This window comes from Pygocentrus nattereri, chromosome 24, assembly GCF_015220715.1.
Source record: "Pygocentrus nattereri isolate fPygNat1 chromosome 24, fPygNat1.pri, whole genome shotgun sequence".
Classification (NCBI taxonomy): domain Eukaryota; kingdom Metazoa; phylum Chordata; class Actinopteri; order Characiformes; family Serrasalmidae; genus Pygocentrus; species Pygocentrus nattereri.
Genome location: NC_051234.1, coordinates 19,169,805 through 19,181,837, shown reverse-complemented (window position 1 = coordinate 19,181,837; position 12,033 = coordinate 19,169,805). Strand labels below are relative to the sequence as shown.

The 12,033-nt window shown below is 39.7% G+C and overlaps 1 protein-coding gene across 1 annotated transcript; it reads left to right on the top strand.

The window, feature by feature from the left end:
* The first annotated feature begins 7,558 nt into the window (after nucleotides 1-7,558).
* Nucleotides 7,559-11,614, top strand: cbln2b (cerebellin 2b precursor). Its single transcript, XM_017696142.2, has 4 exons — nucleotides 7,559-7,889; nucleotides 8,420-8,958; nucleotides 10,132-10,251; nucleotides 10,507-11,614. Exons 2-4 carry the CDS (start codon nucleotides 8,659-8,661, stop codon nucleotides 10,702-10,704), a joined length of 618 nt encoding a protein of 205 aa, XP_017551631.1. The 5' UTR covers nucleotides 7,559-7,889; nucleotides 8,420-8,658; the 3' UTR covers nucleotides 10,705-11,614.
* Nucleotides 11,615-12,033: the final 419 nt, after the last annotated feature.

The window sequence follows — 12,033 nt, the reverse complement described above, 5'->3', positions numbered from 1 at the left end:
GACTTTTTATTCCACATTCGCTCCGCTTTAAAACCATATCCGTTTCCTCTCGCAAAGTAATTCGCATTGGCTGATTGGCTGTCTGTTAGAAACGTCATTTCCTCGGACTGTGCGCCACTTGCACTCTGGTTATTGTAGTTTTCAGGTATAGCAGTTAGCTTAACACTGTTAATCAGCTAATAATTGAAGACTTTGGTCAACAGTTTGTAGCGCATAAATATTTTTGGACGAGTGTACACTTTAGTTTCAAGATAATGTGTAATTTATTTTTGCTATTATTATTATTATTATTAGTAGTAGTAGTAGTAGTAGTAGTAGTAGTAGTATTGAATATATTTAAAAATTCCTAACAACTTCATTGATTTTTCACCATTATTTCCAGCAAAATAGTTAGAGGAAATGTGATTTATGAAAAAGGTGTTCTTGATTTTCCTAAATATGTTCGTAACTCTAAGCACTAAAACATGTTTGTAAAATTGTTGAAATATATTGTTAAATGTTAAATCAGCATGCCTTTTCTTATCTGCAATTCATTTTTCATTCTTCATAATCATGGAATCACACAGAGTGTTCAGTTCCACCCCAATTCAGGAAACGCTAGTGATATATCCAAAATAGCCAGATATGTTCAGATCATAAATCTGTATATTAGAGATTTGGCTGCATAGCTGAGGTCTGAGCCAAGTGTGATGTCAATTAGCTATTAAAATCACATTTAAACATCAGATCAACAACAGTTACTTAAGTACTTAAAGGGAAATTCCACCAATATTTCAAAATTTCTGCATAACTAAATGGTTAAGATGCAAACAAAGTCATTCAGAGCGGTTTAGTGTGAAATGCTCTTTTCTAGAGAAACCTACAGAGCAATTGCTCACAGTGGTGGTGACAGGAATCAGACATCCACATCTAAAGTCTGATGCCTGAGATATTGTTTTACAATCATTTTGAGAAGGTTTTGCCCTGAAATGTACTTTTTTTACTCTAGTCACAGTAGAGCGGTACACGCAGGCACTATGATATCCAAAGAAAACATATTTTTGTCAAATTTCCGACTATTTTACCATCATCACTGTTAAATCTCAGAAGACATGTGTAGGTTCCCTGGTGGTTTTGGATAGTAAAGAAATTGTCTATATTTGCACTGTGGACATCACCAGTGCAATGACATCTATGTCTCTACAATGTACATATTTAATATCAAACCACTGTGAGTGACTGTTTACATCACAACCATAGACATGCAAACAAGCTTCAGGGGTTAAACACCTGAACCCAATCAAGCTGAGTGTTTTTTACTTGTGAGTGAGAGCCTTCCTTTGTTTCATTCGCTTGAGGAGCTGCGAGGGTACCCAAAGCTGGACCCCCGTGACCCTTCAGCCTGACATTTGATGTTTTTCCACTCGTCCTTCTCTTAGCTGTGGGTCAGTCACTGCTCTCGGACACTTTAATGTCAGTTTCTGCATGGCCTGCCATTCCTCACCGACGGAGCTATATCTGTCAAACGAGCTGGCTTTGGTTACAGCTTTAGCTGTAGCGCCTGTCAGACAAAGTGCAAATTTACCTGATTATAGAACGAGCCAAAAAGCACAAGACTGTTCTATAATTGCAGATTTGAAATGTGAGCTGTTTTTAAATATGATGCGTGCAGTCTTTTCATGTCATCGCGTTAGATTGGAAAGGCATGAAACTGTGTCAGTTTGTGATTTTTTCATTTATATTGCTACATTGAAAACAAGTGCTTTGAGTTTACTTGATTGAAATGTGTACAGTGGTTCTACATGAATAAAATATATTACAACAACACATTATGTAAGTAAGTTATGAAAGAGCAAAATGAAGGACAATAATTAAGTTGGTGTTATATGTTTTATTCATGCGGAAGTGATTCAAAGCATAGCGTGTTAGAAAGCTAATAAAATATTCATAGAAATGTATGAATTTTGTGTGGAACGTGTTTCAAACATGGGCAAACTGGGTGTTTGTCATGAGAAATGTACCACGGACAGAGCACCATGCCATATAGCATCGTTATGTCAGTATTTAAGTGAATTTCTTCAAACTGAAGTGGTTCATTTTTCAGGAGATATTTTTGATGAGGTTATAAATAAGATTATGCACTTGCATTAGGAAGGAGAAAAAAGTGGGCAAAAAAAGTTTCCAACATTGAAGTTCAAAAATGGATTAAAACTACAGAGAAAATGGGACCTTCTAACAACCACCTAAAAGACCTGGTAGACCACCAAAACTGTACTATTATGGATTATATTATGGATCATAGTTGGTTTTACTTGTAACGGCTGAGAGGGATCTCTTGATGTTGGCACTCTGACCTCATGTTTAAAAGGAGGTGGTGCAGCGATGCGAACAAAAAACAATGTAAGACAACTGTGCTCTTTACTCTTGTTCCACATATGTGAACAGCTCTATGATGTCTTTTTAAAGTGATATGTAGAAAAAAATAAAAACACATTTTGATGCTCTTTTAAGCAACAAAAAAAATATTTTTTCAAAAAAATCTGGATTATTATTATTTTTTTTTTTTTTTTGTAATTTATACATAGATGCATAGAATATTTACATTGTATGTTAATATGGATTGGGTGTGTCATTTTTGTTTGTATATTTGAACATAAAGACCCTAAGATATAAACATAATATAAAGATGGATGTGATATAAAGGTCCCCCCATCACACACCCCCCCCCCCCACCCCCACCCCCCCGGACTAATTCATCCATATCGGTGCGGCCACTTTATGTAATATCGCCAATTAGCAACTTTGAAGAGTTGAGAGTGACAGTTAATTAAAGAGGTTAAGTGAAGGTTCAACAGTTTTACACACTCTGAGAGGAAGTGTCAAAGCCAGCATCAAACACACACACACACACACACACACACACACACACACACACACACACACACACACACACACTGCTTACTGTTTCCAAAACTTTAGTCACTGTTTCAATGTCATCAGTTCACACAGTGAGGTCAAGAACTGAACAAGCAACTAACGACTTATTTGTCAACTTTGCTAATTAGCAAATGTTAGACGGGTCAAAAATGTCCACAGGCCAAGCAGAGCGTTTCATTACTCTTCATACCTCTTCAAAAACACATCTACAATGAAAAAGGCACTGATTCAATCATGTTTTTGTCAAAAAGATTTTTGACAAAACTATATATAAAAAAATAAATAGGTGTATGCAAAAGCCCAGTCAAATAACGTGTTTTGTTCATTTTACTGATCTGACAGAAAATAATTTAGAGAACACATTTAAATGCCACATTTTTTCCTGTTAATTTTAGTTAATTTGAGTTTAACATGTTGAACAAAACACAATTTATGAAATGTGCTTTGTAACTTTCACACAGATCAATATTTCTTGTTTTCTAATATGTTAAATTCAGCAAATAAACAGTGATTATGCATTAAAATGTGCATAAGTGTGTTCTCTGCAGAGGATCTGTTAACTTATTCTCACTATATAAAGATATAATTTGACTGGGGTGCCCAAACTTTTGCATCCGACGGCATACACTCACCAACCACTTTATTAGGAACACCATTACACCTACTCATTGATGCAGCTACCTAATCAGCCAATCATGTGGCAGCACTGCAGTCCATGAAATTATGCAGATACTGGACAGCAGCTTCAGGTAATGAATCCATCAGAATGGATTTAAGAATGTGATCTCAGTGATTTTAACTGTGGCATGATGGATGGTGTGAGATGGTTTGAGTATTTCTATAACTGCTGATCTCCTGGGAATAGAGTTTACTCAGAATGGTGCAATAAAGAAAAAACATCCAGTGAGGAGCAGTTTGTAGATGGAACCACTTTGTTGGTGAGAGAGGTCAACAGAGAGTGGCCAAACTGGTTAGAGCTGACAGAAAGACTACAGTAACTCAGATAACCACTCTGTACAATTATGATGAGCATGTCAGAATGCACAACATGTTTAACCTTAAGGTGGATGGGCTACAACAGCAGACGACCATGTCTAAAGCCAATCTGAGTGTTGTTGCTGAAGATGTGCATGCCTTTATGGCCACAACTTACCCATCTTCTAATAGCTACTTCCAGGATTATAATGCATCGTATCACAAAGTAAAAGTCATTTCAAACTGGTTTCATGAACATGATAATGTGGTCAGTGTTCTTCAGTGGCCTTCTCAGTCAGTGGATCTGTATACAGTAGAATTCTTCTGGGATGTCGTGGAACAAGACATTTGCAGCATTAAAGTGCACCTGAAAAATCTGCAAACATGATCTCACATCAAGTAGGGTAATGGTGCAATCATGCCAACATGTACCAGAATCTCAAAAGAAATTTGGTTTCTACCATCTTTTGGAATCCATGCCATGAACAGTTGAAGCTGTTCTGAAAGCAAAGGGAGGCCCTACAACCCAATATTAGTATAGTATTCATTTAACAGTGCTCAGTGAGTGTAATAGTTTTAGCCATCATGAAATTTATTTAAAACTATTTATCTGTGCAGGAACTTTGCTTTTGTTAGAAACATACTATATAATAAACATAAACAGAGTAAGCCAGGAGCAGAATGTATTATTTTCAGTGAAGTTATGAACATGTAAGTTAGAAGAATACACTTGGAAGAATATAAGTTTGGTTCCTGACTTTTTGCTGAGCTCCAGCCATCACAGTAATGCAATTCCATAAACAGCATCTGATTTAACATGTTTTCATGTCACTGCTGAAAAGCAAAGAGTTTTGGTCAGTTGATGGAAATTTGTTGAAGTTAAGTGGTGTTATGATTGTTTCGCTTGTGACAAAACGGAATGTACATTTTCTTTATTCTTGTTTTATTCTTGTCTTTAGTCTTGTTTTTTGATTTTAGATGAAAATCTTTAATCTATGTTTACAACTCTGTTTCCAAAAAAGCTGGAACGTTTTGTAAAAGAAAACAGATTCCAGTCATGTGGAAATAATTTAAATCCTTTATTAATTTATAAATAGTAGAAAGACATCATATGAAATGAAACTAAGACATCATCTCACACCTACGTAGGGTAATTGGCGACAAGTCAGCAACATGATTGGGTATAAAAGAACATCTCAGAGAGGCTGAGTCTTTCAGAAGTAAAGATGAGGAGGGGTTCACCACTCTGTGGAAGACTGCACAAGCAAATAGTGCAACAAAATGAATGTAAAATAGCATTGTATATGGTAAAAAAATTCATTGAATATGGTAAATAATATCATTAAAAGATTCAGAAAATCCAGAAAAATCTCTGTATGCATGGGACAAGGCTGAAAGCCAATATTGGCTAGTCGTGATCTTTGGGCCCTCAGGTAGCACTACATTAAAACAGATACAATTCTGTAGTGTAAATCACTGCATGGGCTCAGGAACACTTCCATAAACCACTGTCTGTGAAAACAGTGTTTATTGCTGCATCCACAAATGCAAGTTAAAACTCTACCTTGCAAAGAAGAAACCATATATAGACAGGATCAAAAACACCACCGCCTTATCTGGGCCTGAGCTCATTTAAGTTGGACTGAGGTGAAGTGGAAAAGTATCCTGTGGTCTAATGAATCAAAGTTTGAAATTCTTTTTGGACACCATTCCCTGGGCTAAAGAGGAGAGGGACCATCTAGCTTATTGCCAGTGCAAGGTTCAAAAGGCAGCATCCATGATGGTATAGGACTGCATTAGTACACATGATATATGTACAGGCCTTAAAGCAACATATCCTGCCATCAAGATGACATCTTTTTCAGAGAAGGCTTTGCTTATTTCAGCAAGATGATGCCAAACCACATTCCGCATGTATTACAACAACATGGCTCCATAGTAAAAGAGTCCAGGTGCTTAAGTGGCCTGCTTGCAGTTAAAACTTGCCACTTATTGAAAACCTTTTATGCATTATGAAATAAAAAATATGACCCTGAACTGTTGAGCAGCTAAAATCCTAGATCAATGAGGAATGGCGTCAAATTCAAAGTGGGCATGTATTTTTCAAAAAACAATAACATTTCTCAATTTAAACAATTGATATGTTTTCTTCATACTATTTTCAAGGAAATATCATTTACACATCGTTGTACGCAGCTTTCATGTTCATTTTGTGCAGCGACCACCTCCTTGTTTCTACGGTCATTGTCCATTTTATCGGCTCCACTTACTATATAGGTGCACTTTGCAATTCTACAATTACAGACTGTAGTCCATCTGTTTCTCTGATACGTTGTTAGCCCCCTTTTACCCTTTCTTCAGTGGTCAGGACCCGCATGGACCCTCACAGAGCAGGCACACTGATGTGGTGGTGTGTTAGTATGTGTTGCGCTGGTCTGAGTGGATCAGACACAGCAGTGCTGCTGGAGTTTTTGAACACCTCAGTGTCACTGTTGGCTCACTCCAGCCAACAGTGTCCTGTGACCAGTGATGAAGGACTAGAGGATGACCAATGCAAACTGTGCAGCAGCAGATGAGCTATCATCTCTGACTTTACATCTACAAGGTGGACTGACAAGGTAGGAGGGTCTAATAGAGAGGACAGAGAGTGGACACAATGTTTAAAAACTCCAGCAGCACTTCAGCAGCACTGCCTGATCCACCACTCAAAAAGTACCTGCTCTGTGAGGGTCCATGGGGGTCCTGACCACTGAAGAACATATATATATATATATGTATATATATATGTATTTACTTCTTGTTCTCATAATTATTTAATAAGACATCTAAAAATATTTTGGTTTGAATAGTTTATACTTAAATTAGCATTGAATAAGTTATTACTGCATAATTGCACATGACCAAAGATGAATATATTAATATTAATATGACATTGTGTTTAACACATACAAGAAACATCAATGCTATATTAAGATTAATAACACCTTTTTTAGAGAAATGTGTGAAATTGCAGTGTCAGCTGTTATTCTTCATCCACCTGGACATACCACCTCTAAAAACTTCCTCACAGAACATTATCATGTAAATGGTTATGAATATGCTGCCTGATGTCTGAGACGCTGCCTTAAAAAGCATAGTCTTAAAAAGATTTTGGCCTGAAATGTAATTTCTAAGAATACATTCATAGTGGAGCGGCATGTGCAGGGTGTTGTGAGGCTGAATAGCCCCCCCAAAAAAATCATCATTATTTTTTATCATAATTTTATTATTATTTAATATCATTAACATTACATATAAAAACTCAGAAGACTACTGTATGTTCACTGGTGGTTTTGGATAGTAAATAAAACGGCTATATTTGTGTTGTAGTCATTGTGACCCCTGGTTCCTATCAACACCACTTTAAAGAAGTCTGAGTTGGTAAGTAGTTCTCTACAGATATAGATAGATAGACAATTAGAGAGGTGTTAATAGCAAAAGACTGTAAAATGGTATAATGATGTGTAAATATTCAAATCCAGTAAATTCAGTGCATCACTTTTTTCTCAGAGTAACAGGACTAACACACGTTTTCCACTGGATGGAGCTGCAGCACCTTCTGTTCTTCTCTTCCATCTGCGAGCTAAAGCAGGTGCTATAGGCCTGGATGCCCATCAGTTACGTGGACGGAGCTAAGAGGCAGCAGTTTGTTTGCTCTTTTTCTTTTTTTTCCTCTCACATTTAAACCCGCATGATCTTCATTCCATCGGCTTCTCCAAAAGGCGCTCAGGTATCAGGGTTGAGTCCACGCTGAAGCTTTTCTACCTCCAGGTTTGCTCTTTCTAAAGCTCAGCAGGTCTTCTGAAGGGTTCAGGCTGCTGCTGCTGCTGCTGAGGCTGAATAAATGCGGATGGGGAGGGAATCACCCTTATAAAAAAGCAAAGGAGTGACTGCTCTTGCCCAGTCCTACTCTCATCCTCCGGGCTGCTGCCGCTGCTACAAAGCAATGGACTTAACAGGTAAAACACCCATGATACACATGTGCGCTGTGAGAGGGAATATGGTGAGGCAAAAATTTTAAAAGAAAGAGAGAGAGAAGCTGTCTAAGCTGAATGGAATGGCTGGAAATGGTGATCCCACTGCAGATTACTTGTGAAAATCTAGATGTTGCAAAGTTGCGTGGATGAAAAAATGTTTTTTTTTGTATATTTTAGAGTCAAAGATCAACCTCAATGTGAAAGAATGCATGCTTTAGATTTCCATATGGTGGTTTGGATGCATTTGAGTGAGGCATGGATGCAGATTCATTGATGCAAATGTTTTTGTCTTTTTAAAGTTTGTTGTTATGCCTACATTTTGGCTTTTTTCTGTATTCACATATGATGCACACATGAATGGTCCTATATTGTGGTCTTATTTCCTTTGTTGATGCATGATAAGTGCATTAGCAGGGCTCTTTATTAGGTTTAAACACGATCAGCACGTTAGTTGTGGACTAGTAAGTTGCAGGATGTGGCTATAGATTTCCTTGTTTTCTTTTTATTCCCAGAAGACACGAAGCAAGTGCTGTGAAGATCGAGTGGATATCAGCTGATGCGCACAGGAGGAGGAGGTGGAGGAGGAGAAGGAGGAGGAGGGGGAGAAAGCATCAGTTAGAGAGAGAGAGAGAGAGAGAGAGAGACAGAGATTGGAGCAGGTGATAGAGCCACACAGTAAACCTCCAAGGGGCTGATCTCCAGTCTGATTGCGCGCGGGACTCTCTCTCTCGGTCGTGCCGTGTGTGTGATCATGGTGCCAGCCGCGTCCGCGTGCCCCGGACTCCTCCACGCCATGCTCGCGCTCTTCGTCCTGCTGCTGGCGGGTGCCGGACAGTTGTGCCTCGCGCAGAATGACACGGAGCCCATCGTGCTGGAGGGGAAGTGCCTCGTGGTGTGTGACTCGAACCCCTCCTCGGACGGGGGGGTAACCTCTTCGCTCGGGATCTCCGTGCGCTCCGGAAGCGCCAAAGTGGCCTTCTCCGCCGTGCGCGGGACCAACCACGAGCCATCCGAGATGAGCAACACCTCCATGACCATCTACTTCGACCAGGTCAGGGGTTATGAGGGAAAGTTTGCTGCCCGCGCGGATTTTAGGCTAAAACTTTTTTCCCCCCGAAACGCTGAAGCTCAGCGCGCGCTAAAGCTGTAATATCACGCAGAGCTACAGTGGCTAGGGGGGCTTCACTACTGCATGGGCTATTGCACTGAAAAATGGGGTAGTTCACTATTTGTATAGGGTCTCTCACTGTTGCGTGGGTTATTTTACTATTATATAGGGTGATTGAGGTTGCTCACCATGTCGCTAATATAGGTGGTTTGTTTCACTATTATGTGAGGCATTTAATCTATAATATGGGCTTTTGTGCTATTGTATATACTGTTATATGGGGGATTCTGCGATATGTATGGAGTAGCTCACCATCATTTGGTGTATTGAGTTGTAATAAGGAATATTTCACTAGTTTCTCATCATTATTTCTGTTTTTGTACAGTATTTTGCAATATGTATGGCATATTTCACTACTATCACTATGATGTGGGGTATTCAGTTTTAGCATAAGATATTTCACTATGTCTCACTATTATATGTGCTGTTGTACTGGGTGTTTTTCGGTTTGTATGAAGTAGCTCACTTTTATACGGGGGGTTCATATTGTAACATGGAATATTTCGCTATTTCTCACTATTGACATGTGTTATATGGGGGTATTATATTGGGTATTCAGTTGTAATAGGGTACTTTTCATTATTTCTCACTACGATATGTACAGTTGTATGGGGTATTTCACTATTATGACTATCACAAAGAGGTTTTCAGTTGTAATGTGATACTTTACCGTTCATCTCCGCTGCTTTGTGGGGTATTTTATTATTTGTCTGGAGTAGTATACATGTTATCATGTGGGACGTGAGCTAGTGGTCGTTTATTTTTCGTGCTTAGCTCAGATGAAGCAAAATATAAAGGCTGTAGCCCAATAACTCGGCTGTTACGGGAGTTACAGTGGTCCAACGAGAACTAGAACAGCAGCAGGTTTGAGCGAAAGTTGATTCCGGACAGGTCCGTCAGTTTTACACACACACACACACACACACACACACACACACACACACACACACACACACACACACATTTTCTAAGCCGCTTCTCCGTCAAAGAAACTGCTCTTCATCTTCCATCCTACACCCGTTTTTCTGACGCGTGCCGTCTCTGCTGTGGCTGCAGGTGCTGGTGAACATCGGTAATCATTTCGATCTGAAGGCGAGCGTCTTCACGGCGCCGAGGAGAGGCATCTACAGCTTCAGCTTTCACGTGGTGAAGGTGTACAACAGACAAACCATACAGGTGAGCAGAAACGCATGCTTTAACCCCCAGCACCCCCCTCCCTCCTTATCCCCTCCCCAAACAAACACCCCCACCTTTCCAATGTTGGTCAGTGTCCAAATGTATCCAAATGAGCTTTTACGCATTTGGCGCGTTATTACGCGCGGCCCATATGGCAACCCAGAGCAGCGCGGGTGAACGGATGACGAATGGATGATAGACTGCTGATGAAAGGATGATGAAAGGATGATGAGTGAGCTCTGTGTCGTTGTTCAGGTGAACCTGATGCAGAACGAGTACCCGGTCATATCGGCGTTCGCCGGAGATCAGGACGTCACGCGGGAAGCTGCGAGCAACGGAGTGCTGCTGATGGTGGAACGAGACGACCGGGTGTATTTGAAACTGGAGAGGGGAAACCTCATGGGAGGATGGAAATATTCCACGTTTTCTGGATTTCTAGTGTTCCCGCTATAACTGCTCTCGCCTCCGCCTTGTTCTGAAGAAGATGACAACCCGAACCTGGCGACGCGAGTGGCGCGCAAACCCAAAAAATATGAGTATAAAAACACAACAGCACACGAAACAAAAGAAAAACAAAAGAGCAAAGTTAAATACGGACTTGTGAACGCGTGGAGTTTTATGATTTATATTATCCTGCATCCAAGAGGCCAGCGCAGACTCGAGGATGAAACTTTAGGATGCTGATGCTGATTGGTTGTTGGATTTTATCCATGGGGGGAGAAAAACCCGTGAAACTGTCTCCAGCTGACTTTGGCCTGGACAACTCTACACTAGAACTATGAAGGCGAAGCTGTTCTGTTTAAGACGAGAAACTCTAAACCCTGAACTGCGCGCGTGTAATCGATGCTTCACGTCGTTTGTGTACAGCCTTAAGTGGAGCTGAGGACGATCCAGAGTCAAGAGAGAGAGAGAGAGAGAGAAAGAGCGAGAGAGAGAGAGAGAGAGTGTGTGTGTGTGTGAGAGAGAGAGCTTCTACAGCCTGAAGCATTTTTTTTGCACGAACGGAAGATTCCAGTTTTTGTGGTGTTTTCATGGTGTTACGTTTGGATGCTCAACATATTTGGACAAAGTGCCAAAACAGTGGGCCGCCAACTATACGGTGATCATTAAAAGAGAGAAAAAATACATATATACATATATAAATATAATAATGGAGACAACGTAAAACTTTTACTGACCATCTATCTAATCTATACCAATTCATAATCACATGGTGTGTGCTGCTACATTCCGGATTTGCGTAACTTTGACTGATTTAGTGTTCAGTGACATTGATCACAAATGTGCATTGTGGGGAAAAAAATGAGAAAAGAAAAAAATCCCTATATGATGTCCCGCCTAATAAAATATTGTATTGTATCTATTCAGTCTTTTTTATTATTATTATTATTCTTATTATTATTATCATCATTACAAAAAACTATTTTATGCACACTCGTATTGCCGAACAACAGCAATTTATAACTAACGGACTAAATAAATAAATAAACAAATGCACATACAATCAATTTCTTTACGAAATGATTGATTGGAGATAATAATGAGCTCCTGTAAAAGCAAGAGGCTTATGTGGCCTATTGGTTTTAATGCAGGCACCGCTCGAGCCCATCTCCACGGTGCTGAACTATCAGGTTATTTCCCCTTTAATTCGGCACCAGGTGCTCTGCATGGTGCTGAAATAAAGCAGCCCATTCCAGCCCTTATTAAATACACGGCGCTCTCCATGGTGCTGAATTTAAACAAGGTTAACGCTTAAGCGGATTCGAACACACGCAAAGAGAA

Bases quoted from the DNA above. Each gene is read 5' to 3' on its own strand.
- cbln2b (XM_017696142.2), top strand. From the start codon at position 8,659: ATGGTGCCAGCCGCGTCCGCGTGCCCCGGACTCCTCCACGCCATGCTC. The intron at 8,959-10,131 runs GTCAGGGGTTAT...CTGTGGCTGCAG, and splicing joins TGACCATCTACTTCGACCAG to GTGCTGGTGAACATCGGTAA. The intron at 10,252-10,506 runs GTGAGCAGAAAC...GTCGTTGTTCAG, and splicing joins ACAACAGACAAACCATACAG to GTGAACCTGATGCAGAACGA.